This window comes from Clarias gariepinus, chromosome 3, assembly GCF_024256425.1.
Source record: "Clarias gariepinus isolate MV-2021 ecotype Netherlands chromosome 3, CGAR_prim_01v2, whole genome shotgun sequence".
In the NCBI taxonomy this organism is placed as follows: Eukaryota; Metazoa; Chordata; class Actinopteri; order Siluriformes; family Clariidae; genus Clarias; species Clarias gariepinus.
Genome location: NC_071102.1, coordinates 47,757,501 through 47,785,000, shown reverse-complemented (window position 1 = coordinate 47,785,000; position 27,500 = coordinate 47,757,501). Strand labels below are relative to the sequence as shown.

Genomic DNA, 27,500 nt, shown 5'->3' with positions numbered 1-27,500 from the left:
CCTCCAACTCTGCCTCCTGTCTTTTCTTCAGCGCCACTGTCTCTAAGCCGTAGAGCATCGCTGGTCTCACCCCTGTCCTGTACACCTTTCCTTTCATTCTCGCTGATACTCTTTTATCGCACAACACACCTGACACTTTTCTCCACTCATTCCAACCTGCCTGTACCCGCCTCTTCACCTCCTTTCCACACTCTCCGTTGCTCTGGACCGTTGACCCCAAGTACTTAAAATCCTGCACCTTCTTTACCTCTGCTCCCTGTAGCCTCACCGATCCTCCTGGGTCCCTTTCATTTACACACATGTATTCTGTCTTGCTGCGGCTAACCTTCATTCCTCTGCTTTCCAGAGCATACCTCCACCTCTCCAAATTTTCCTCCACCTGTTCCCTGCTCTCGCTACAGAGCACAATGTTATCTGCAAACATCATAGTCCATGGGGACTCCTGTCTTACCTCATCTGTCATCCTGTCCATCACCAGAGCAAACAAAAAGGGGCTTAGAGCCGATGCTTGATGCAGACCCACCTCCACCTTGAACTCTTCTGTCACACCTACAGTACATCTTACCACTGTCTTACAGCTCTCATACATGTCCTGCACCACTCTAACAGACTTCTCTGCCACTCCAGACTTCCTCATACAATACCACAGCTCCTCTCTTGGCACCCTGTCATACGCTTTCTCTAAATCTAAAAAGACACAATGCAACTCCCTGTTACCTTCTCTGTACATCTCCACCAGCATCCTAATAGCAAATACTGCATCTGATGTACTCTTTCTAGGCATAAAACCATATTGCTGCTCACAAATGCTCACCTCTGCCCTTAACCTAGCTTCCACTACTCTTTCCCACAGCTTCATTGTCTGGTTCATTAGCTTTATACCTCTATAATTGCCACAGCTTTGCACATCTCCCTTGTTCTTAATGATTAGCACCAATACACTTCTTCTCCATTCCTCTGGAATCCTCTCACTCTCCAAGATCTTGTTAAACAAACTTGTCAAAAACTCTACTGCCACCTCTCCTAAGCACTTCCATACCTCCACAGGTATGTCATCAGGACCAACAGCCTTTCCACTCTTCATCCTCTTCAACGCCCTTCTCACCTCACTTCTACCAATATTTGCTACTTCCTGTTCCACAACAGTCACCTCTTCTACTCTTTGTTCTCTTTCGTTTTCCAAATTCATCAACTCCTTAAAGTACTTCTTCCATCTTCCCATCACCCTCCTGGCATCTGTCAGTACATTTCCATCTCTATCTTTAATCACTCTAACCTGCTGCACATCCTTCCCATCTCTATCTCTCTGCCTTGCCAACCTGTACATTTACATTTACATTTAGGCATTTGGCAGACACATCCCCCAGATCCCCCCCTCCCTCCTTACTGTCTAGCCTAGCATACAAGTCCTCATATGCTCTTTGTTTGGCCTTTGCCACCTCTACCTTCACCTTACTCTGCATCTCCCTGTACTCCTGTCTACTCTCTTTAGTCCTCTCAGTGTCCCACTTCTTCTTAGCTAGCCTCTTTCCCTGTATACACTCCTGGACTTCCTCATTCCACCACCAAGTCTCCTTGTCCACTTTTGCCTTACCTGATGATACACCAAGTACCCTCCTACCTGTCTCCCTGATCACATTGGCTGTAGTTGTCCAGTCAACTGAAAGCACCTCCTGACCACCCATAGCCTGTCTCAACTCCTCCCTAAAGACTTCACAACATTCTTTCTTTCTCAGCTTCCACCACTTTGTCCTCTGCTCTGCCTTTGTCCTCTTCGCCTTCCTCACCACCAGGGTTATTTTACACACCACCATTCTGTGTTGTCTGGCTACACTCTCCCCTACCAACACTTTGCAGTCACTGATCTCTTTCAGAGTGCTTCTGCCTCCACTCTTATATGTCACCCTATGTTCCTGCCTCTTCTGAAAGAAAGTATTTACTACTGCCATTTCCATCCTCTTTGCAAAGTCCACCACCATCTGTCCTTCTACATTCCTGTCCTGAAGACAAAACCTGCCCATCACATTTTCATCACCTCTGTTCCCTTCCCCAACATGTCCATTGAAGTCTGCACCAATCCAACTCTGCCTCCTGTCTTTTCTTTAGTGCCACTCTCTCTAAGCCGTATTAGGGTATGTGGGTATGGGTACAGTATATAGGAGTATGTGTGTATGTAGGTATGGTATATAGGAGTATGTGTGTATGTGTGTATATAGGGTTATGTGGGTATGTGGGTCTGTGTGTATGTGGGTATGTATGGAGTGATATCTTGGTTTGGCTACTCTGCACCACAACAACTGTCTCTTTGTCTCTTACTCTTAAACACATACACAACACACACACACACACACACTCTACCATGTCAGCGTTAAGTTTACCTGATAAATAAATAATGTTCATTTTATTACATTTTCAAATGTGAGAGCAATGGTGGTCTCACCACTGTCTTGTACACTTTTCCTTTCGTTCTCACTGACACTCTTTTATCACACATCACACCTTTTCTCCACCCATTTCAACTTGCCTGCACACGCCTCTTCACCTCCTTTTCTCACTCTCCGTTGCTCTGGCTCATCCTGGCATCTGTCAGTATATTTCCATCTATATCTTTAATCACTCTAACCTGCTGCACATCCTTTCCATCTCTATTCCTTTGTCTCGCCAACCTCTACAGATCCACCTCGTCTTTCTTACTGTCCAACCTAACATAAAAGTCCTCATATGCTCCTTGTTTGGCCTTGGCCATCCATCATTATCCCCTCTCTTCATCTCACCTTCCAGTGGTCTTCAGAATCCAGCTCATTGTAGAGTGCCTCTCGGCTGGTCATCAGGTTCTGACGGCGAATCTCACTGGTGCGCTGCTCCCACACTGACTTAGCCGGCTTTGAGTTCTTCTGCTGTTCCTTACTGAAAGACACGTGACCTGACCTGTTATTCGTGTGAAACCTTTCAGATAACGTGCTCCTAACATCTACGCTATTTGGAATCTAAAACTACTCTATTGCTCATCATTGGAACTTTACTGTAACTATTACATTACTGTTCAGGGGCCAGGGGTAGCTCAGTGGTTAAGGCATTGGACTATGGTTCGGAAGATCCCAGGTTCAAACCCCACAACCACCAGGTCGCCACTGTTGGGCCCTTGAGCAAGGCCCTTAACCCTCAACTGCTCAGATGTGTAATGGGATAAAAATGTAAGTCACTCTGGATAAGAGCGTCTGCCAAATGCCTAAATGTAAATGTAAATGTTCAGAGCAAGTGACAGTGTGAAGACCTGAAACAGTATGGACCTGTCTGTACAACCAGCTGAGTGATCATTGTGTAAGTTCATTAGGATTTATTTGCATTGTCTCTATTATACACATTTATGAGAACCTGTTAGTCAGAGATGTCTTGTAAGTGACCAAGTCTATTGACTTACCCTTATATATTTTTATAAGGCCACCTGTGTATGTTTGTGTATGCATGTGTGTGTGAGAGAGAGAGAGAGAGAGAGAGAGAGACTCACGCAGCAATGGAGAGGTTCGCGGCAGAGAGTGGGCTGACCTCAGCGACTTCTTTAGCTTTCTGGAGAGCAATTTTCTGTGTGGTGGCTTCCTCTTCTTCCTGCTCATCCTGATACAAACACAAACAAACATGTAGCCAAAACACATCACATATACATTTATTTTGTTTATTCTGTACCCTTTACATGAAATTTGCTGCATAACAATTTAAAACTTAGAAAATTGATTCCTTTGAGTGTTTTTAAGTTAAAAATGAGAGGTTTTTGAGTTAGACTCCCTCATATGTCAATGTTTTTGATTGAGATTTCATTGTAAGTGCAAAATTTGGCTTTTAAACTGTTTCTATTCATTTTTTTTTTTATGTAATGTGATGTCATTTAGCTGCCTATTTTGGCCAGGTCTCCCTTGCAAAAGAGATTTTTAATCTCAATGGGCTTCTCCTGGTTAAATAAAGGATAAATAAAAATAAATAAAATAAAAATACATAAACACTTACATTAGCAGGCAACACACACATATACTGTATGTACACGCATATACTAATATATATATACACACCTTTGTAAGTTCCTGAGCATTAGCCAAATTATCCACAGCAATGGCCAAGAACACATTCAGCAGAGTGTCTGACACCAGTTAAGGTATTTTGCCTTTAAACATGTGCTTGCTGGCGTATGTCTATGTCATTGTGTTAGATTGTATAAAGGATACAGTTTCCAAAAAGCGTGAGAACGATGAAGAACACAGAGGAGATCATTCCCTTGTGAACACCTCCCTGAGACTCTATCCCATAGTACATAACGACATTCCAGTCCTCACCTGTCAGGATCTAACACATGTGTATACACACAACACACACACATACTTTTTACAGTCAAAAAGAATAACACACACACACACACACACTCACACACACACACACAAACCTGAAACACAGTCATGATTGCTGCCGGAAAGGTATCAAAGTTTGTAGGAGGGGTTCCCATTTCAAAGTTAAACCTGAAACACACACAAATACACACACACTTTAAAAAAATCTGTAGCTAGGAAGCAGTTTGCTTGTCCACAGTCTGAAGAAGGTTGTTACATTGCTGTTTACAGTGGTGTATGTGTCTACTTTCCCAGCTTCCCAGCAACACTTCCAAACCCAACAAGAATGGAGATCTACAAAATGTTTTTGAAAGTGTTACATGATTGATGGCATCTGAGTATGACTGGTAAAGCATTGCACTAACGAGATCTGTTTTAGAAATCCTTTTGTGGAAACAGTCTTCTTGGCTGGAAGAACTAGTTTGAGAAGAAACAACGGCTCCAAACCATCTTTTTGGACTGTCTTTTGTCTTTGTGTGTGTGTGTGTGTGTGTGTGTGTGTGTGTGTGTGTGTGTGTGTGTGTGAGATGGCGGGCCTACAGTTAGTGCTCTTACAATGTTCACACGCCTTACTCGTGAAAATGAGACCAAGGAAACTCTTCGGCACCACGGCCAGTTCTCTGGTTAGTTTAGGAGGGAGGGGCTCTGTATGCTTCCAGAGTCCGACTGCTGATGTAATGCCAAGGAAGGGTCATTGTCAGACTTTAATTGTCTCTTCTGGTTCCTCGTCTTCAGCCCCATTAGCAGCGACAATCTGGTTCTGGACATCCACTGTAGAGGCCAAGGAACTGGACAACCTATACCGGGTCACATGCCAGTGTGCTTCATTCCCCAAAAAGAACAGAAAGCTCCTCCACACAAGAAAGGGCGGATGTGCTTTAAGCCATGAGAAAAAAGCGCTGCTGTTAAGAAGACCTCCCTGCTTCATGAATCTGTGACATGTATCAGAGCCTCGCCCACGCCTGTTGATGGATGAGCCTATGCTCACTGAACCAAGTGATCCGCCACCGTCTGATGGCTTTGAGCCAACAACTATAGTGACGCTGATGTTAACCCAGCTACCATGGGTTGAGCCTGCATCGTCGGAGCTCCACTGCTGGCCATATCACTGTGGAGGACCAAGTGAAAAATACTCAATAAATGCTGGTGTAGAGCTTTAATGACCTTTTCCTTTATTTCTAGGGCATGATTGACCGGGGCTGCTATCCAAAGTCATCACACTATACATATTATCACACTATATGTAGTACATGGCATCTTTGCTCACATCTTCTCCATATACTCCACTACAGAGCAGAGCAGAGATAGCTGCTCTTTTCACGCACATGGGAAAAACCCAGAGCAGAGCAGTATTGTAGCACTGCCACATAAGGGGCAATTTTATCTAAATGTAAATTCTTGATCAACGTCCCTACAACATTATGGAGCGAGTCCAGCACCAGGAGCTAAATTAGCCGGTCATTTTTTCAAAGATGTGTTCTTCACCGAAGCAGGACTCCCTCATCTGGTGTGACAAGAGATCAAGACCCCGCCAGATTTAATTTTCCAAAAAGCTTCAGATGTTTTGGAAAAAGCATCACACTGTGATGACACTCAATGTGATGTCACTCAATATGATGTCACTGAACATGATGTCACTTAATGTGATGTCCCATAAAAAGTTATTAACTGCTTTTTTGCATTAAGGTTTACGGCATTGTCACGGATGCCTCTGCAATTTTGCATCCCCAATGTTTTGAAATCACATAGGCCTAGGTTGGTGGTGATCCTATAAATTCCATAGTGAGAGTGTATCAAAATACCATGGGTGCATTTTGCAAGTGACCCAAAATAAAATAACTGACTTCCTGTTGAGTTGAGCCATAAAGCAAGAGGCTCTTACCAATCAAATAGGCTGATGAGGAGTTAAATATTTCCTGGTGGGGAGACGCTTTCCCTGGTGACCCTGGTGACAGCAGATCCACATTTGCAGATGGCAAGGACAAAAACTATTGCATCACCCACTGTTCTCAATCACTTGTTCTCAATCCACCACAAAGCCAGAGCACACTGTTATGTATGCTATGTCATCACCTCTCACCAAGTTCATGCTCTGGGCTCGAAAAGGATAACAAGAATAAGGAAACTTTTCAGCCCCACGGCCAGCACCACGGCTCTTTTGGGGGTGGGAGGGTCTCCACCTTGCCTGGGCTGGCAGTGCATCGATCTCTCGACCATCCCGTGGTCATCAGCTAGCTATAAACGGGCAGCCACACATCATTATTGTGAGTAGCAGTTCTCAAACATGAAACTAATGAATTTTTGTCTCTCTACACTTCCAGAATCTGACTGTTATGGAATCTCTCCTACATGGGACACGCCACAGAGGAAAGGTCATTGCCAGGCTTTAACTACCTCTTCTGGTTCCTCATCCTCAGCATCCATCCCAAGTTTCAGGACATCCGCTGCCATCTCGGCTTGCTCACCAGGGACAAACTGACCATTTTAATTCATACAAATTCACATTTCATACAAACTTAAATAATTCTTTTGACTGTGTAAAGCTGCTTTGCGGCAATGAAAATTGCTAAAAGCGCTATACAAATAAAATTGAATTGAATTGAATTGAATCTTCAGAAGCCAAGGAATGGCATTCTTAATACCTTCCCCACCAACTCTCTCATCCCCTCCACTTTTCTCCGGACATTTGTTATAAATAAAAAGAGCACTTGTATTTCTCCGCCTACATTTTTCGCTGTCTGTGTTTGTTTTTTGCCCTGCTCAAGGCTTTACAATGTGTGTGTGTGTGTGTGTGTGTGTGTGTGTGTGTGTGTGTGTGTGTTGTGTGTGAGTGTGTGTGCGCGGGGGGAGTGCTACTGACTGTCCCCCAAACAGCTGCATCCCCAGAAGGGCAAACACCACGATGAACAGGAAGAGAAGGAAAAGAAGGCTGATGATGGACTTCATTGAATTCAAGAGCGACACAACCAGATTACGGAGAGAAGCCCAGTACCTAAAAGAGAAAAAGACACAAATGTAGAGGGACAGGACAAGAAAGACAAGAAGATAGAGAACGAGAAAGAGAGAGGTATAGAATTAGACACATGGACCAGTCAAAAGAAGGTGACAGTAATCAATCTCCTCCACTAACTGTCATAAACATATTGAAGTAAGCACACCGCACCAACCACACAACACTAACAGATTACACTAACAACACTACACTTATGAAGCTAGAATAAGTGGAATGGTGAAGTTGGAGTCATTCGACGAGAGACAACTGTGACATGCCCAGCATATGACATCACAGTATGCACACCTCATAGTCACTAGTGGGGAAACAGTACAAGCTCAATGCAAGAACACCTTCTGCAACAAAGAATCGCCACCTCACAGTCACTACCCCCTAGGTAACTATGAGGTACTTCATGAGGTAACAGTGTAGGTTTATTATATAAAATATTGTGCGTAGAAGAGTCAAGAGACTGCAGTCAGTAACAGGTGAGATTGCATTGATAGGCTGCTGGTCATATCAGGAATACTGATGGTATAATAATACAGCTCTTTAATTATATGAAAGACTGATTATCACTTGGATCCATGTTATTTAATATTTATTTACTATAGTGCACAATACAAAAGAAAAACAGTACCTTGTGTTATGCTATAAGTGTTGTACAAGTGCAGTTCCCTTTCAAAGGTTACACTTGATGCTGCATGAAAACGCTATGGGAACATCTTTTTGTGTTGTCGGTTGTGAAGCATGTGTGTGTCAAACACGCCAAATTTTGACATATATAACCTCGGGCAGGTGACGTCATCTGATGAAGCGCACCTGCAGGTTATAAATAGGAGTGAACCAGAAACATTCCTCAGATCTTTTTGTCTTCAAAGGACCGAATATTGTGTTTGCGTGTGATGTGTGCAAGAGACGGGAATCCCCCTTTCTCTCGCGTCCTCGCCGGATCAGGAAGTTTTCCGTACACTTCTCAAGCACGCTCCGGCGCTTCTCATAAATGGATAGGAAAGACTTACTCTCACTTCCGCAGGTAAGTAACGCATGCGATCGAGCGATCGCATTTCGTATTTGCCCTCGGAAGCGGGATTTCCCCAAGTGCTCAAAAAAAAAAAAAAGACGACAGATTGCTGTCGGGTGGCCGGGGGGAGGAGCCTCGAATAAACGGCGCTCTCTCTCTCCCTTTTTTCTTGGCAACCTTCATGACGAGTTAACTCTTTCATGGAATAGCCTTATTCATCCCGTGTTTTCGTGCCATCATCTTCAAATTATTCGAATGTTGTTGATGCGAAGGCGTGGTTATATGATGATGTCCCAGTTAGAAGAGACCCTTGGGCTATCTCTCTCCTGGGACATCATCCTCCCCGAAAAGAAGCATACACTCCCCACCAAGCCATGTAGACTGACATCTTCCCTGGTGGGGAAGAGCTTCAGGCAGCTTATCAGGCTGGTTCTCTACTGCACACCATGGCGGTTTTGCAGGCTTACCAGGCTGACCTGCTGAAAGACTTGAGCACTGGTGGGGCTTTACAACGTCATTCCTGGAATTAGGCTGAGCCACAGACCTGTCTCTTCGTGCAACAAAGCAGAGAGAGGGTCCATGCTATCGGCTCTTAATTTCTGCGATGGTGTTTCGCAGAGTTACCTTTGGCTAAATCTCAAGGGAGAATCAAGGATAAGGATCGTGCATTCCTCCTTGATGCCCATCTTGCTCTCTGGCCTGTTTGGCGACGCTGTTAATGTCGCCACTAGGTTCGGGAGGCAAAAATCATATGAACAAGCCTTCGGGAAAGTCCTTCCCCGCTATGCTCAAGGGTTGGGACTGTCGGCCACCCAGCCCCGACCGGATCTGACTCTCGCGAGGCGCTAAGCACAGGAATAGCGTGAAAGCTACTGCCATGTATATCTCCTTGGGTACTGAGCACTATAGTGAGAGCTACAGGATCCAGTTCTCACATCGCCTTCCGCGTTTCAACGGCGTGGTCTCCACTTCTGTCAAACCGGAAAGGGCGCATCTGCTGACTCTGGAGTTACAAGACGTTCCTGGGAATAGGGGCCATAGAAAATGTTCCTCTACCAGGCAGAGAGTCAGGCTACTACAGTCGTTTTTTTCTTGGTTCCCAAAAGGAACGGAGGGGCTGCGTCCGATTTTAAATCTTTGTGGGCTGAACCGCTATACAAAATAAGACAGGTTCAAAATGTTGACTGTCAAAGTTATTGCTCTCAATTCAACCAATTCCTATTGCCACAACACAGGAAGTTCCTGAGGTTCGCTTTTGGGGGCGAAGCTTACCAGTATCGGGTCCTTCCATTTGGTCTAGCTAACCCGCACATTAGATGACTAGCTATGCTGGCTCAGTCTCAGGAGCTAGCGCTTTGACATCGGGGTGTCGTCCTAGCTCATCTCTGTTCCTGGATTGAGACTCAACGCCATAAAAGCGTGCTCTTTCCTGCTCAGAACACAACATTTTGGGTGTCACCTAGGATGCGATCGCAATGCGGGCACAGGGGTCTCCTGCGTGTGTCAAATCCATTCCAACACCCTAAAGGAAAACAAGCTAGGCCAGAAAGTGACTGTTCATCACTTTCAGATATTTTTAGGTCACATGGCAGCTGTGTCCACGGTGATACCTTTGGACCTCTGCACATGAAATTGTTTCAGTTGTGGCTAAAAGCAAGGGAATTGTACTCAGGGCCAATCCCCATAGGCAAATAAGGGCTACGCGCCAAGGGCTTCGTACCCTTTCTATGTGGTTCAGACCCCGGTTTTTGACTTTGGGTCCCACTCTACGTGCGTCTTTTTGTTGTCGCAGATGCTAACGACAGACATTTCCCTCACGGGCTGGGTTGCAGTCTTGAATGACCGTCCAGCCCAAGGGAGCTGGAGAGGCCATCTTCTCGCGTGGCACATCAATTGCCCCGAATGATGGCTTTATTTTTTCCCTGAAACACCTCCTCCAGCAGTTGAGGCGACCATGTCCTAGTGCGGGTGGACAACACTACGGTAGTCTCATACATAATCGCCAGGGCGGGCTGTGCTCACGCCACTTGAATAGCTAGCGCACCAGATTCCCCTTGGGGGCACAGGACAAGTTCCTGTCCCGCAGGGCGATGTACATTATAGCTAAAAGCCAGGGGATTACTCAAGGGCCATTCCCCGGAGGCAAATATGGGTTACGCGCCAAGTGGCTTCATACCCTTTCTATGTGGTTCAGACCCCGTTTTCTGACTTTGGGTCCCACTTTACGTGCGTCCTTTTGTCATCGCAGATGCTAACAACAGACGCTTCCCATGAGGGGCTGGGGTGCGGTCTTAGATGGCCGTCCAGCCCAAGGGAGCTGGAGAGACCATCTTCTCGCGTGGCACATCAATTGCCCCGAACTGATGACTTTATTTTGGCCCTGAAACACCTCCTCCAGCAATTGAGAGGCTACCATGCCCTAGTGCGAGTGGACGAGACTAGGGTAGTCTTGTACGTAATTGCCGGGGCAAACTGTGCTCGCGCCGCTTGAATGAGCTAGCGCACCAGTTCTGCTTTGGGCACAGGGCGAGTCCCTGTCGCTCAGGGCGATGTACATTTTGGCCCATAATCGCCAAAGCGCACTGTGCTGCGCTGCTTCAATAAGCTTGCGCACCAGTTTTTGCTTTGGGCACAGGACGAGTTTCTGTCCCTCAAGGCGATTTACACTTCAGGGCATATGGAGTTGGGAGCCCTGGTACCTTCAACGCACTAGAAGAATGTATGCCCTCAAGGAGAAGGTATTTGAAAGTGGTGCATGGCGGAACATGTACACCCAGTCCACTGCCGAATTGTTTCAGTGCTGGAGTTCTGCAGAAAGTTACTCTGGCTTATGCCGTAGTACCCTCAGAATTTACGTAGCCGCTATTTCGGCTTGTCATGTTCTGACGGATGGAGACTGGCTGACACCCCTTCCCAACCACTAGAGTCAGCGCCTGTCTGGCTTCTGACCCTTAAGATGTTTTTTCTTATAATCACTTTTGGAGATCTGCAGGCTTCCCTTCCTGCCTAGACTTGTCCCTGGTCTAGTCAGAGCTATTCAGCATCCTCACCCGAACTATTTTCATTCTTGACCATGCACCCAGTTTTCCTCAAAGCCTTCTGTCCTCCACCTTTTACAGCTCCGGAGCAGGATAGGTTTCACCCACTATCTTCAGTATGCACTTCACCGCACTAGCTAGTGGCGTAAGTCAGAGCAGCCTTTTTCATCACATCAGGGAAAGATGCTATTGCCCTAGCCTACGAGGCGCGTGGTCTCACTTCGCCTCGAGGAATAAGGGCTCATCCAACCAGGGGGATTGCCTGATTTATTGCTCTGGCAAGAGGGTTTCTCCTGCAGCAAGTGTGTCATTCGGCAGGTTGGTCCTTTCCGCACACATTTGTGAGACTCTATAGTCTGGATGTTCATGCTACTCCGGGCTCACAGGTCCTCGGGTCAGCCTCCCAGAGATTGTTCTGACACCGCCTGGGCCTTTGTGCGCACACGCTTCACAACCTTGGGGTCCAGACACTTGCAGTGCGGCGGCGTTGGTATTCTCATTTCCATAGCGTTTTCATGCAGCATCGAGTGTAGCCTTTGAAAGGGAACGTCTCGGGTTACTTTGCTGTAACCCTGTTTCTTGAAAAGGCGGGAACAAAATGCTGCACTCCAATGCTGCACTGCCTGCGTGACTGGACGTCCTTTTTAAACAAAATTAATCTGAGGAATGTTTCCGGTTCACTCCTATTTATAATCTGCGGGTTCGCTTCATCAGATGACGTCACCTGACCGAGGTTATATATGCCAAAACTTGGCGTGTTTGACACACACATGCTTCACAACTGGCAACACAAAAAGATGTTCCCATAGCGTTTTCATGCAGCATCTCGTTCCCGCCTTTTCAGGGAACAGGGTTACAGCAAAGTAACCCGAGACGTTTTCATGTATGCACAAGAAATGTAACATACAGCGTGTATCACATCTTTGGTTTTGTTTGAAACTTGTTTACATTTTAACAGAAGTAGTTATGTATGCCTTTCTTTGTGATTTTTCATTTAAGGTTATTGATCACTAGTTAAATCCACTTTTAATGATTGTTGTCTAGCCTGTTCAAAGTGATTTTACAGTGTTTCCCTGTAGTTGGCTAATGGCTTTTACAAATAAGCAGCAGAAGTTGATGTGAAATTCCCAGATACCTCAACATCAACCACACTACACCAACCACACTACACCAAACACACAACACTAACACTCTACACGAACCACAATACACCAAACACACAACACTAACACTCTACACCAACCACACTACACTAACACACTACAGTAACACACAATATTAACACACTACACTAACAGACTACACTTACACACTACACTTACACACTACACTAAAGTGAACTCACACTCATACACTTACTTTGTAACTTTGAATATCCGCAGCAGTCTCAGAGCTCGCAGGACACTGATCCCAAATGAAGTGCCAGGTTTTATCACTGCCCAGACCACCTCAAATATACTGCCAACAATCACCTAACACACACACAAACACGCACACACACACATCAAACAAAACACATTAGTTAAAACTACACAAGGACCACATCAGAACACCTTTAAAAAGGCTTAATGTGGCATGAAGAACACAGATCGTTATTGAGTGACACAATGAGACATCAAGAGAGACATACAGTAAAGAGAGAGGACACTTACCGCACAGTCAAAACAGTTGAAGGAGGAGTGGAAGTATGGCCTCGTCCCCAATCCGTACATCTTTATTAGCATCTCAAACATGAAGAGGCCCAGAAAGATAAACTCTGCATAGACTGGGGTCAGAGATGAGAGGTCAGAGATCACAACTATGAAAAACCGTCTATCTGCTACCCTCAGTTATCACACCTGTTCCCACCCTGTCCATGTGTACATGTCTGTGTATATATGCACACACCCACACTTACATAGAAAGTCAGACAGCAGTTCGGATTGGTCGTAGTGGACGACTGCGACGCAGAGTGTGTTGAGACCAACAAGGCTGAGGACGGTCCAATAAAACGCCTGAGTTTTTACCATCTTACGTATGAGGATGCGGAAACGGCGCTCTTTCTTACTAAAACTGGAGCCCTCAGCTTTCAAACCTACACACATACACACACACACAATGTAATCCACTGCAAACACACTTCTCACTTCTGATTATATGATTATAACTAGGCAGCAAAATGTCAGCAATACCATATTAGGACTAAGGAGGGCGCTGAAGAGCTAGGCACTAGTGCTTTACTTCAATTTATTTATTATCACTTTTGCGTGTAAAGGTGTGTCTTGAGGTGTGTGTTGTTCTCTCACCCACTGCGTCCCCCATGTGATCCTGTCCTCCCTCCAGGTTCAGCAGGTCAGTTTTACTCTTTTTTATAGTGGGTCTTCGGCGAGATCCTAAACACACACACACACACACACACACACAATATAATATAAAATAATTGACACCAATGTGTACAAAAAATATATATATTTTTTATTCCTTATAACATTATAAAAATCCATACGGTCTCCTTTAGTGTCATCTTCAGCCATAATTACTTCCTCTGTAATGAGAGAGAGAGAGAGAGAGAGAGAGAGAGAGACCAAAGTTGATTAATCTCCTTTAACTTAAGGCTCAGTCAAAAACATGCAGCTTGCCATTTTACTGAGCAATGGGACAGTGAAGACGTCTCCGAGACCAAGACTAATTCAAATTAATCTTCAATAAAGTACACCTCTTTGTACAGAGAACTTCACCACGCTAATGAACATGTGCGTGTGTGTGTGTGTGTGTGTGTCTGTGTGTGTGTCTGTGTGCGTCTGTGTCTCTGTGTGTGTGCGTGTGTCTGTGTGCGTGTGTGTGCGTGTGTCTGTGTGCGTGTGCATGTGTGTGTGTGTGCGTGTCTGTGTGTCTCTGCGTGTGCGTGTGTGTGCGTGTGTCTGTGTGCGTGTGCATGTTTGTGTGTGTCTGTGTGTGTGTCTGTGTGTGTGCGTGCGTGCGTGTGCGTGTGTGTGTCTGTGTGCGTGTGTGTGTGTGCGTGTGTCTGTGTCTGTGTGTGCGTGTGCATGTTTGTGTGTGTGCATGTGTCTGTTCGTGTGTGCGTGTGTCTGTGTGTGTGTGTGTGCGTGTGTATACAGGCATATTTGGCTTTCATTCCTGTGGTATCTCATTAGTCTTGAGAGAATTATGGTGGAGCAGCTAAGAGTGGCTGCTGTAAGAACCTGGCTGATTCACACTAGTGTTTACTACAGCTCCAAACACTTAGCGTGGAATCTGACTGCTGATCAGGTGAAGTTAAAACGAGCGACCTCTAGTGGAGAACAGCACCAACCAAGTTTGGAATCACCTGATCACCAGGTTAAAAAATAATTTGGTGATATGTAACAATATATATTGTTTCCCTAGAGTAACATTTACATGCACTGACCACTTCATTAGGTACACCTTGCTAGTACTATTTTGGACCCCTTTTGCCTTAATTTCTCGTGCCATAGTTTCAACAAGGTTCTGGAAAAAACTTCCTAGAGATTTTGCTCCATACTGACGCAGTCACTATAGACATGTGAGTACAGTGACTTCACTGTCATGTTCGAAAAGCCAGTTTTTAAGATGATTTTAACTTTGTGACATGACATGTTATCCTGTGGTCCTTAAGGGATGGACACAGTCAGCAACAATACTCTGTAGCATTTAAACAATGCTCAATTGCTCAGTTGACCCCCAAAGTGCACCAAGAAAATCTTTAACTCACCATTACAACACCAGGATGGATTCAAGCTTCCATGTTGTTTATGCCAAATTTTGACCCAACCATCTGAATGTCACAGCATCAGTGTCTAAACCATGCAACATTTTTACCAATCTTCTTTTGCAACATCTCTTTTACCAATCTAAACCCAAGAGATGGTTGTGTGTAAAAATCCCAGTAGATCAGCGGTTTAATCACTAATACTGTTGTGCATTAGTTAGAGTCAAAGTTCCAGGAACTCCATTAGCATGAAGGCCTGTACCTCCGCTCCTGCCCTAAAAACCATGGTGACACATCGCCATAACCCCCATCACAGATCTGCCCCCTCTCAGTGTCATGTCAAATTTACATTTAGGCATTTGACAGATGCTCTTATCCAGAGCGACTTACAATTTATTTCATTACACAGCTGAGCAGTTGAGGGTTGAGGGGCCTTGCTCAGGGGCCCAACAGTGGCAACTTGGTGGTTGTGGGGTTTGAACCTGGGACCTTCCGAACCGTAGTCCAATGCCTTATCCAGTGAGCACACTGGCCTAGCTCACCTTCACCTTTTAACACTAGAAGCGCCGAGCAGCGGTCATTTGACCGCAAGGGGGTAAAAAAAAAAAAAATACTTTACACTCAATCAAATTCCAGGACCCTCCTTCCATGACTTTTCCTAGTTCTGTGAGCTTAATCACCCTGTATGCTTACATTTTTAAAATCACACCAGTAAAAGCCAGTATAAAGCTATTTTGCTCTTATTTACGTGAAATCGCTGACAGCTGCGCGCCGGTCATGCCGTTTCCTGCCGTTTCCTGCCTTTTCCAACCTGCAATTCTCATTTCTCTCAGCAGATGTTGCAAGGGATCGCGTATACTAGCTATGCATCATTTAGTGTGTATATGTAACTTTCTCAGGTTTCATTCCATATATGCAGTTTATATATATATATATCCGTGAAATATTGACAATTCGCCATTCATTCTGGCGTTGATAATCAGCGATATTTTATAAGGACATTTAGAGGATTTAGATTTAATTTATTTTATAACGTTTCGAGAGAATTCATTAGTTTGTTTATTCTGTTTAAAAATTTCTGTTGCAATTATCTCTAAAAAATGCAATGACCCATCCTGAGGATATAAAGCTTTATTAATGTGTTTGAATAAATCAGATCTACCACAGCAGATAATAAACTATGCTATGTCATAACCAAATCAAACACCACGATTATGCCTTGTTTCGTTTGACGGGAACGTGGTTCACTTGGCCGCGGTGTATTTTAAACCTGCGGAATGTTTCACTGCTTATGCTCACATAAGATTCATGTAATAAAAGCGAGTGAAATTTGGAAGTGGCCACTCAATGAGAACTAAACCAAAGATTTCGGTAACTACACTGAGTGTATAGTGATACTAAACAGCTGAACAACTGAGAAAAAAAGCTGTATTTTGTTTGTTTATATTTAGAATTTTTATAACAGTACAAGCAGACACACACACACACACACACACACACACACACAAACCTCCCCTGAGCCCTCGGTAAACATCCAATCACCGTCGGTATGCAAATGAGTCAAGACGTAACCTAACGTGGTGTCGTGTCTGATTTCAGCGGTCACGGAGAGGAAAGACTTTGAAGCAGTTGCAGCGTTTTTTCAGTTACAACAAGCACAGCGATGAGTCCACGTTGTTTCACTGGTTATGACATAGTGACACTAAACAGCTGAACAACTTCACTTTTTTGAGAAAAATAGCTGTATTTTGTTTGTTTATATGTAGAATTGAATAAATAAATGAATAACACCTTCATATCCCCTCTCAAGAGAGTGCCATAGTCTATTGTTAGTTTTAATGATTTGGCAGAAACTAATTATCACTACATACAGTAGTTGATCAATTGGAATGGTTATTACCGTCGCGCTCACCGCCGCGTAAAAACGTCAGCGGCCAAAATAAATCAGTTGCATTTCAAAGTCATTCGTAAAATGGCCGCCAGGTGGCGCAAAGTGACATTTTCGCTCGTTGCCGTAAATACAACAGTGACCGTTATACAGCGTATCTCTGTATCGGTTTATTGTTTTTTAAGTTCTGGATTATTTCAGGTACTTTAAACACATTGTTGGGTTGCTCATGTTGGCTCATATGAGATGTAGTTTACAAATGAACACCTGGTTGGGTTATTTTGACCCAACAACTGGTTTATTCATTATTCTTTCCTTTCTCCAAATATCAGCCTGCAGAATGTTTGAAATATTACTGTTTATTGTGTCACAGGTGTAGTTTTAAGAGTTGTTTAGGCAGGAATGCGTGTGTATACAGCTCAAAACCTCCATCAGTTATTAAAGATAGCGGCTATTTAGAAAACATGCCCAGTGATTTCTGAGCTTCAGGAAATCTCCCGGCGCTCTGCGCATAACACCGGGCCAACTCATGTCGGAAAGAATTTATAAACGGTTTCTAAACGTGGGCTATTGTTTTTTTTACTTATAATATTTGTTAATTTAAATGAGGTTTGGGCTCAGGACTTCGACTCGGCATCGTGATTCTCCTCTTTAATTTACTCCATAGTTTTAATCAGCGCTCAGCCGCATGCATGAAGTTTTCCAGAGCGCACCGGCAGAAGTAGACTAATGATTATGAACGCGTCAGGAAAACAGCAAGCAGACTGACTCTGACCATTTATAAAAATGTTTGAGTTCATTTTCTGACGCGCTCAAGTTCACAAAAAACAATACAGAACAGCGCAGCTTACAACACTTACAAAATCACAACGTTTTTTCGTTATTGTGAGTGCGCTTAAATAAAAGTTGAGTCTTATAAAGGCATGTAGTCTTATATAGTTTTATTATATAGTTTTTGAACATTAATCTGACACAGTTTTTTCAGCCAATATCGCTCCTCGCTCACTAGTTAGGCGGCCTCCCCTTCAGACATGCGAAGCAGCGGGACCGCAGAATTACACATGACTGGTGAGCTATCGTTGCTATCGTTGCCCAGGCTTGCACCCCGCGCTATAAAATACTCGGGGTTTGTTGGGCTACAGTGGATTTTAATACGCGCTGTGTATGCAGCGCATGTGCAACAACGCGGAAGTGCGGCATGCAAGCAGGGCAAATGGAACGCGCCCCACGGACTTCAAAGGAGCGAGAGGTGGGAGGGGCCGGTCCGGCCATCCGCGGAGAGCAGAGTCAGCGCGAGCAGACAGATGGCCATTGCACTCACACCGCGTAGTAAAATCCACTGTAACCCAACAAACCCCAATCATCACCAGCCGTGCCTTATTCCGTCATGTCATGTGGGCATTATAAGATTTGTATTGAAAACTTCTAACTAAAAAGTGGCAGCTGGCATGCCTAAAAATAGACGCAGGTTATTTTTTTAATAGTCTAAATAAAACCCCTCCGATTTAATTTCCTATAGTCTAACCAGCGCTCAACCGCACGCATAGTTTTCCCGAGCGCGAGGAAGTTTTTTGTGCTAAATAATGTTTATGCAGTATAAGAATTCCTATTAATCCTGGGTTGTTCTTTTAGTGTCACTATAGTGCTTTACAATGCCAGACAACATTCAAATACAAATTATTCACCCTCCCCAGGTGTGAATCGGCTGTTCTCACCTATACATTCAGAGGAACTCAAATGCACTTCTCCCCACTTTAAAAACCTCTTGAATCTGAGGCTCTTCTGGAGACTTTCAGTGATTTCAATTTGTGTAATTTTAATCTCCTGGATTCTAGATTCTAAAGTTGACATTGTTACCTTTTTTAATCATTGGAATGGAAGAACTTGTTATTTTCCTTATGATAGCATAAATTGCATTGTTTTTATTCAGTCTATACACAATAATATTCTTTGGTATTTTTTTTTTTAAACGGGTATGGGGGCTATCTTGGTTCATTAATCTCCGTGCCTGGTTTAGGTTTAGTATTCAGTGCGCATCTGTTATATTACAACTATCATAACACTCAAATACCTTTTATTGGGGGTTAAGTGACTGATGTGCCTAACATTTTTCAGCTGAGCCTTTGTTTCACTGAAAACGACCGCGACACCCCTCTCTCTCTCTCACACACACACACACACACAGAGCCGACCAAATCATTAGCACGTCCCTCCCCCAAACAGCACAGACATTTACTTTCTATCCATTTACTTACACCTGAACTGAGTTGTTTGAGTAACATGGGTCGTTACAAATCATAACAGTCTACTGCATTTCATTCTTATAATAACGCAAAAACACAAGCGGGGCTGAAAGACCGACATCAGCTGACGCAGTAGAACGTCCTAACACTGTTTTAATTTTATGGTTAAAGAACACAAGAAATAAGATGACACAAATCCATACACGCTTTTTTTCTAATTACAAGTGATAAAATCAAAAGGCTCACTTTGTTAACATTTATTGTGCTTAAATTTTATCCTAATAAGATTTGATTTAATTTGAATTTTAGAACAGTGGCAGCTGGAACACCTAAAACAGATGCAGGATTATATTTTTATAATCTAAATAAAAATGCTTTTTTAAACGTGGGCTATTGTTATTTACATGCAATATTTGTTAATTTAATTTAAATGGGGTTTGGTCAATTATTATGATCTGCCACGGCGTGCGCGTGTGATGGGTGTACGCCCAAATCTACTATAACTACTCCCTCACTCCGTAGGCTCCCTGAATAGGCGGCAAAAGGAACGGGGCCGCCTATTTGTGCCGGCTGGCGATAATTAACGTTAATATGATCTCGGGCTTGCTCCGCATTATAAAAGCAAGGCGCGGAGGTTTGTCTGAGGTCTGGGAAGTACGTGATGTAATGGAGAATATAAAAAAAGCATGTCAGTGGGGGGATGTGACGCGCCCCAGGGACTTTAAACAAGTACACTAGAATTCTGCCCTTTGATCTCCGCGCTGAGGACAGCGCGAGAAAGAGCTGCGCGAGCTCCCGCGGCATCTTTACTCCCGCACTGTGCCCGCCCTCGCAGCCCCGCTGCCGAAGAGGAAAAGTGTGGTTAGGTTTTTGCGTCAGCGAAAACTCGCGCCGGCCATCGACAGCGGGAGAAGCGCCGTCACGAGGGAGCGTGCAGGAGCGCTGCCTCCGCGTGCTCAGTTCTGCCACTCAGCATCAGCTGTGTGCCCGCATGCCAGTGTGGCACAGCCCCCGGAACTGCACATGCACAATCTTTATCCCTTTCTTTCCTTTCTCCCTCCTTCAACACTTTCCTTCCCCATTTTACCTAAATAAATTACCCTTTTCCCGTAAGACCTCGCCTCGTGTCCGTGCTTTATGGTGCCGCCCGTGCAACATGGGTCGAATCCGTTACAGATCATAACAGTCTACTGCATTTCATTCTTATAATAACGCACAAACACAAGCGGGGCTGAATGACCAACATCAGCTGACGCAGTAGAACGTCCTGACAATGTTATAATTTTTATGGTCATTTATTTTAGTTAATAAATCTACTATAAATTTAAAGGACACAAGATATAAGACGACACAAAACCCTACACGCGTCTTTTCTAATTACACGTGATAAAATTTAAAGGCTCACTGTGTTAACATTTATTTTGTTTAAATTTGATCCTAATAAGATTTAATTTAAATTCTACATTTGTATCGTTATTTTAGTTCTGTGATTATAAATTTGTTTAACTACAATGTTTTACTTGAATTTATCCGCTACTACGTGCAGTTCTAAAACTCTGTGTCTCATTAATCCAGCAGAGAATGAACTAAGGCATGAGGCGTCAGCCTGTAGTTATATAGCGCCACTCAACGGTAAAAGCCAGCAAACGCACAAAGCCAAACGGTACCGCCGAGCGCGGCGACGGTAGGACCTACATTCCGATTGATTAACCACTGTAAGTACCCCAACACCATTGATCATGAGTTTCAGATATTCACATATGAATTAGTTTCAGCTGAAACTCATGATCAATAAGATACCGCTGATTACACATATTGCGTAATGCAATCATTACGTAATGTATCATTACGCATATCATATTTCTATTTCTATTTTTATTTTTAGTTCCATTTTTTTCTAGCACATTTCTATTTTTATTTTTAGTTCTATTTTTTCCTAGTTTAATTTAATTTTTTTATTAAATTTTTTATCGTATTCTTTTATTTATATTTATTTCTTATTTGTAAACTTTAATTCTCTTTTAGGGTCAATAGCAGTCGTATAATACATTTCACTACATTTCGTACTGTGTATGTTTGTGTATGTGACAAATAAAATTTGAATTTGAATTTGATTTGAATTTGATTATCAAAGCGGGAATGAATGGCGCATTGTCCAAGTGCAAGTTTATCTTGGAGCTAAACTATTTGCTCTTGGTGAAAGCGCCATCTAGCGATCATTGTGTGTCAGCAACAGCTTCCAATTCAAAACAATAGGCGGTCAAATGACCGCTGAACCGCGTTATTAGTAGGTGACACTGGCGCTGAGCTTCTAGTGTTAAACAGCATAGCTCCTATACCTATAAGTATTCCGTTACCATGGTATACCACAAGATATCATGAGGGGTCAAGGAGCACAATTTACTTCACAAATATAGAGCTCATGGATGAGCTGAGAGTCTCCATCAGTCTAATCCAGGCCAACAGAAGGAGCAGTATGTTGATACTTGTTTAGGTTTTGTACAGAAAACCTGGCCATATCTTTCTACACTGGGTAGAGTATACAAAGGGCAGGAGTAGCTCAGTGCTTAAGGTGTTCAGTTACTGATTGCAATGGCCCAGGTTCAAACCCCAGCAACACCAAGCTAAAACAAGGAATGTACGTAAGGCATTCTGGATAATGCCATGAATGAATGCCATGAAAGGTAAGCAGATTCAGTGTCTCACTTACAGATTGTACGAGCAGCAGACAGAAACAAAAGGTTTTCCGGCCCACACTGGATACAAACCAGGTTCTCGTGCAAGGCAAGCCACCACAAGGAGAGCATGCATGCATACATAGATGGATACTTTATTGATTCAGAAAGAAATTTTAGACATCGAGTAGTACCGGAGACAGTACTTTAAAGACAGGTTTGTAGATGTGATTGCACACTGTATAGCTTACATATAGCCAGTAGGACACAGGGTACTAGGTATAAAGTTATAAGTAATAATAAACAAATGAAATAAATGAATAATAATACTAATGAATAAAGCAAAGTGAAATTCAGTGCAAGCCTTAATGTGCAATGCCAACAACAGTGCCAATGGTAATAATCGTGCAAAGAACTGCATGGAAGTGACACTGGCTGGGTCTGTGGCATAATGGCATAATAATATAGCATGTGATACTGAGAGTAGTAAGCAGACCCTGATGAGAGAGTTGCGTGGGTGAGAGAGTTGAGAGAGACCCAGATGACAGAGTTCCGTGGGTAGCACAGTAATGTATATAACAGAAGAGGCTTAAGCCTAAATCTCCCAGAACACATTCCCAAGCCCCTGTAGAGAGGTGTGAAAAGGCAGAACCTGCCACAGAAGTGTTCCACTGAAAACACTCATCTGTTTTGAAAAACAAGTGGGTGGTCAGGGTTGGCAATGATGGACAGCATTTTGTTTAATGCCCTCCTCTCCACCACTCCAAACTGACCACGAGGCAGTTCTACTGATCACCTTGTGCAAGCGCATGGCGTTCCCGCGGCTGAGGCTACCTCCCCAGCACGCTACCACATAGAAAAGTACACTGGCGATGACTGATTGATAAAATATCACCAGGAGCTTTTTTAAATGTGTAAAGATCCTTGTGTCCTCAGGAAGGACAGCTCTGACCTTTCTTATGCAGTTAGTATCCACTGACCAGTCCAGTTTGTCATCCAGCTGCAGCCCCAGATATCTGTATGACCTCACCATCTCAACACTGATGGAGGACAGGTAACAGACTGACAATCATCATCCCCTTGAGGTAGGTTGTTTAGACTGCACCAGGCTGCAAAGCCCTTCACCAGGATTCTGGGCTCACCTTCCTGTCCATCCCGACTACGTCCCACACTGGCAGTGTCATCTGATACACACAGTGTAACTCAAACTGGTTTCCTGTTACACAGCTGCACTTTAGACCTCACAGCACACAGTTACAGCAGGGACTGAGGGACGGCGTCTGGTATCACCCACATGAGGATGCTCCCTTGTGAGTCAGGCTTCTATTTATCATGGTCATATCTAGTGTTGTGGTGTAGTGTGTGTGTGCGTGTGTCTGTGTGTGTGTGTACCTGCTTTGCAGATCCACTCCAGATATCCATTCAGTTCTCGTTCAATTTGTTGCTGTCTCCGCAACTTCAGAAACTCTCTGCGGTTCTCAACTCGTTCCCTCTCTTTAGCAAACTCACTGTGGAACCGCACGACACACACACACACACACACACACACACACATATATATACATATATATACTGAACAAAAATATAAACGCAACACTTTTGTTTTTGCTCCCATTTTTAATGAGATGAACTCAAAGATCTGAAACATTTTCTACATAAACAAAATAACCATATCTCTCAAATATTGTTCACAAATCTGTCAAAATCCGTTACGATGAAGAACTGGAGTCAAGTCGAGACCCCGATGAGGACGACGGCATGCAGATGAGCTTCCCTGAGACGGTTTCTGACCGTTTGTGCAGAAATTCTTTGGTTATGCACTCCGATTGTTTCAGCAGCTGTCCGAGTGGCTGGTCTCAGACGATCATGGAGGTGAACCTGCTGGATGGGGAAGACCTGGGCTGGTGTGGTTACACGTGGTCTGCGGTTGTGAGGCCGATTGGATGTACTGCCATATTCTCTGAAACACCTTTGGAGACGGCTTATGGTGGAGAAATGAACATTCAATTCACGAGCAACAGATCTGGTGGACATTCCTGCTGTCAGCATGCCAATTGCACGCTCCCTCAAAACTTGCGACATCTGTGGCATTGTGCTGTGTGATTCAACTGAACCTTTCAAAGTGGCCTTTTACAGGTGGCCAGTCTAAGGGACACCTGTGCAATAATCATGCTGTCTAATCAGCATCTTGATGTGGCACACCTGTGAGGTGGGATGGATCATCCCGGCAAAGGAGAAGTGCTCACTATCACAGATTTTGACAGATTTGTGAACAATATTTGAAAGATATGGTTATTTTGTGTATGTAGAAAATGTTTCAGATCTTTGAGTTCATCTCATAAAACATGGGAGCAAAAACAAAAGTGTTGCGTTTATATTTTTGTTCAGTATATATATATGTTACAGTATATACAGTATGTATACAAAATATATAAATGCACAAATATATAAAAATATCATACCCTCTCTCTCTCACACACACATACACACACACATATACACACACACTTACCCAGACAACACACCCAACACCAAGTTGAGCATAAAGAAAGAGCCGATGATGATGAGCGGGACGTAGTACATCCAGTTCCATGTGCTTCCTAAAGCATCGTTACTCTACAGGAACACACGATCGGTACGCAGCTCAGATTGGACTGGATAGTTGGATTTATTTTTTTTCTGTGTGTGTGTGTGTGTGTGTGTGTGTGTCCTTACATAGTAAAGCATGTCTGTCCAGCCCTCCATGGTGATGCACTGGAACACAGTGAGGACGGCGAAGAAAATGTTATCAAACTGCGTTATTCCATAATTCGGTCCGAGCAATGTGTCATTGCACACAGATCCAGAAGGACACACACGCGCAGGTAACTCATCACCACACAGCTGATCGTCCAGAATCTCTCCTACACACACACACACACACACACACACACACACAAAATGGTATGAGCCTTTATTTCTACCATTTTTTTTTTTGTCTCTAGCACTGTACCCTGTGTGTGTGTGTGTGTGTGTGTGTGTGTGTGTGTGTGTGTGTGTGTGTGGGTGAGTGTGCATGAGGTGGTGGAGGGAGGGGGGGGATTGGGCTGCTGGGCTAGTGGGTACCTGTGACGTTGTCATAACATGCTTTGTGAAATTTTCCCGAATAGAACTCGAGGCCGATGATGGCGAACATGAGGATCGCGACAAACAGGAGAACACCGATCTGCAGCAGGGGGATCATTGCCTTCATTATGGACTTCAGCACCACCTGCAGGCCTGGAAGATAAACCACCACCATGTGAAGGTCACATAAACTGTTCGTTCGCTGCAACAGTGTTTCAAGTGGAGTTTGTGCTTCTCTGTTCTTCTCTCTATAAACCATTCTCCCAGTGTACATGAGTGTGTGTGATGCTGCAGATGAAAGACTTTCAGAACGCAGGCTGGTGTTTACACACTGCGCTCAGGTCAGTGTCCTGTCCTCATTAACGCATAACACATCTTGCTCAGGTCGACAGAAAGAGAAACTCATCAACAGACACTGAGACGTAACTACATTCTGCTCTCAGCACTGAATACTCAGTTTAGAACATCACCAGTAGATGGCGCTAACGTGTGCAATGCTCATGAAATCGGCACACTCGTCCCCTAGTGTCCATTACTGCATGGCTGAATGTCACTACATCCATACCGCTTATTTAGGACATCTGCTCATCACCAGAGAAGCTCACAGGAACGCTGTCCTAGGAATCACCCACACCTTATAAACTCTCATTCCTGTTAGTGATAACAACCAACCAACTTCCATCTTAATGTGGAGACCTTTTAAAAGACGTCCATTAGGATCTTTAACAATGTGACACCAGTTAAGCAGCAACAAGCAAACTGCACTCCCCCTTAGGGAACTTCACCTAACCCTAGGGTGTGGAAACTCAAATTCAAATGTTATTTGTCACATACACAGTCATACACAGTGCGATATCCAGTGTAATGCTTAGACAACTGCTCGTGACCTTAAAATAAAAGACTATAAATAAGAAATAATATGAAAAATAAAATAAAAGGTAAATTTAACTAGTAAAGAATGAAATAAAATATAAAATTAAAGTTAAAATAAAATAATTGTACAACAAAAATAGACAATATGAAAAATATATGAAGAATATATGAAGAAATGTAGAACAATAAGAGCAGCTGTACGAGTAGGTACATATTTATGTATTTTTGTGTGGAATGAAGTTAGAATAAATGGTAATAAAAGAATAGTAATGTCCAGGGTTGTGCAATCACAGTGCTAAGCGTGCTCGGTGTAGAGTCTGCCCCTGGAGCTCACAAGTGATGAGTCCATGCTCTGTTAGACGCTGTCTGACCCTCACCAACCCAGTCAGAAGCTACTGTTGTTGAATATTAGAGAGTGTTCTAATCGAATGTTCAGAAGAGTGTAAGTTCAAATCTCTGGTCCGCCAAGCTGTCCATGTTGGCCTTTAACCTTCATCCGCCCAGTTTGAACGTGAGTGGCTTCTGTCTGCTAAATGTGTTAGTTTAAGTGTTAGGGACCGTAGATCTTAAACTAAATACACAAATGGGATGTCGGACTGTGAGGGAGTGTGTCTTCTTTGCAGAGAAACCCGCACTGAGGACCTTCGCACCAGACGACTAATCCGGTCAGGCATCACCTCGCCTGCTATCAGAATCCTGAGCTTTCTTTGTATTTCTCTACATCTTGAAATAATTAATAATTATGGAATGAAAATATGACCTCCGAACTTAATCAAGAAACATGAAGGTAGATGGTTAGTCGGATGGAGAACATCAGGACACCACAGACATGAGCGTGTAATGCTTCACAGTCCACGTTAATACCACGTGACCCAGCCCAGGTACAGACCGTCCTGATTCTAACCCTGACTCTACAGGTCAAATTACAATGAAAAATGACCTTTATGTATCACCACAGCCTGAGACGCACGTTACTGACCATCATCAGTCTACTGAAGTAATTCATACTAATTTAGTTTAGGACATTTACAGGAAATGGTGTCTCAGCAGAGCACACAATATCACACAATATCAATAAAGGACTCCTCTCACCCTGCTCATAGGCTCTTTGCCCTCCTGCCCTCTGGGAGGCGCTACAGAAGCCTCCGGACAAAGACAGGCAGGTTCAGGAACAGCTGTTTCACTGCTGAACTCTGCCTCCACCCGAGCACATACACATTGACTGGAGGTGTATTTATTTAAACTCAACACTCAGGACTGCACCATTCATAACTGCTGCACATATTGTATAAAAATGACCCCAATAACAAGTTGCACAAATGTCTATAACCCTCTCTTAATATCATAATCATGGTATACAATATGTTTCCTCATCTACAACCATTGCTCGCGTTGTACAGTACATAACCCTTCTCTATAAATATATTCATATGCACGTGGTTCTTATCTTGCCATATATCCTTCTTCATTGTACTTAGTGTATGTAACCCTTTCTGTTTATAACCCTTTCTGTATATAACCCTTTCTGTTTATAACCCTTTCTGTTTATAACCCTTTCTGTTTATAGTTACATATGG

General features: G+C 43.7%; 1 protein-coding gene across 1 annotated transcript in view; it reads right to left on the bottom strand.

Moving 5' to 3' along the window:
• cacna1ab (calcium channel, voltage-dependent, P/Q type, alpha 1A subunit, b) overlaps window positions 1-27,500 on the bottom strand; it is a 136,152-nt gene that overhangs the window by 104,491 nt on the left and 4,161 nt on the right. The window contains exons 4-18 of the mRNA XM_053491779.1: window positions 25,051-25,203; window positions 24,661-24,848; window positions 24,458-24,561; window positions 23,338-23,453; window positions 13,916-13,954; window positions 13,716-13,802; window positions 13,328-13,504; window positions 13,083-13,195; window positions 12,790-12,902; window positions 7,237-7,368; window positions 4,433-4,505; window positions 4,218-4,335; window positions 4,065-4,132; window positions 3,509-3,615; window positions 2,775-2,907 (exon numbers count right to left, since the gene is read on the bottom strand). Coding sequence (XP_053347754.1) covers window positions 2,775-2,907; window positions 3,509-3,615; window positions 4,065-4,132; window positions 4,218-4,335; window positions 4,433-4,505; window positions 7,237-7,368; window positions 12,790-12,902; window positions 13,083-13,195; window positions 13,328-13,504; window positions 13,716-13,802; window positions 13,916-13,954; window positions 23,338-23,453; window positions 24,458-24,561; window positions 24,661-24,848; window positions 25,051-25,203 — 1,721 coding nt within the window. The remainder of the gene's footprint in view (window positions 1-2,774; window positions 2,908-3,508; window positions 3,616-4,064; window positions 4,133-4,217; window positions 4,336-4,432; window positions 4,506-7,236; window positions 7,369-12,789; window positions 12,903-13,082; window positions 13,196-13,327; window positions 13,505-13,715; window positions 13,803-13,915; window positions 13,955-23,337; window positions 23,454-24,457; window positions 24,562-24,660; window positions 24,849-25,050; window positions 25,204-27,500) is intronic.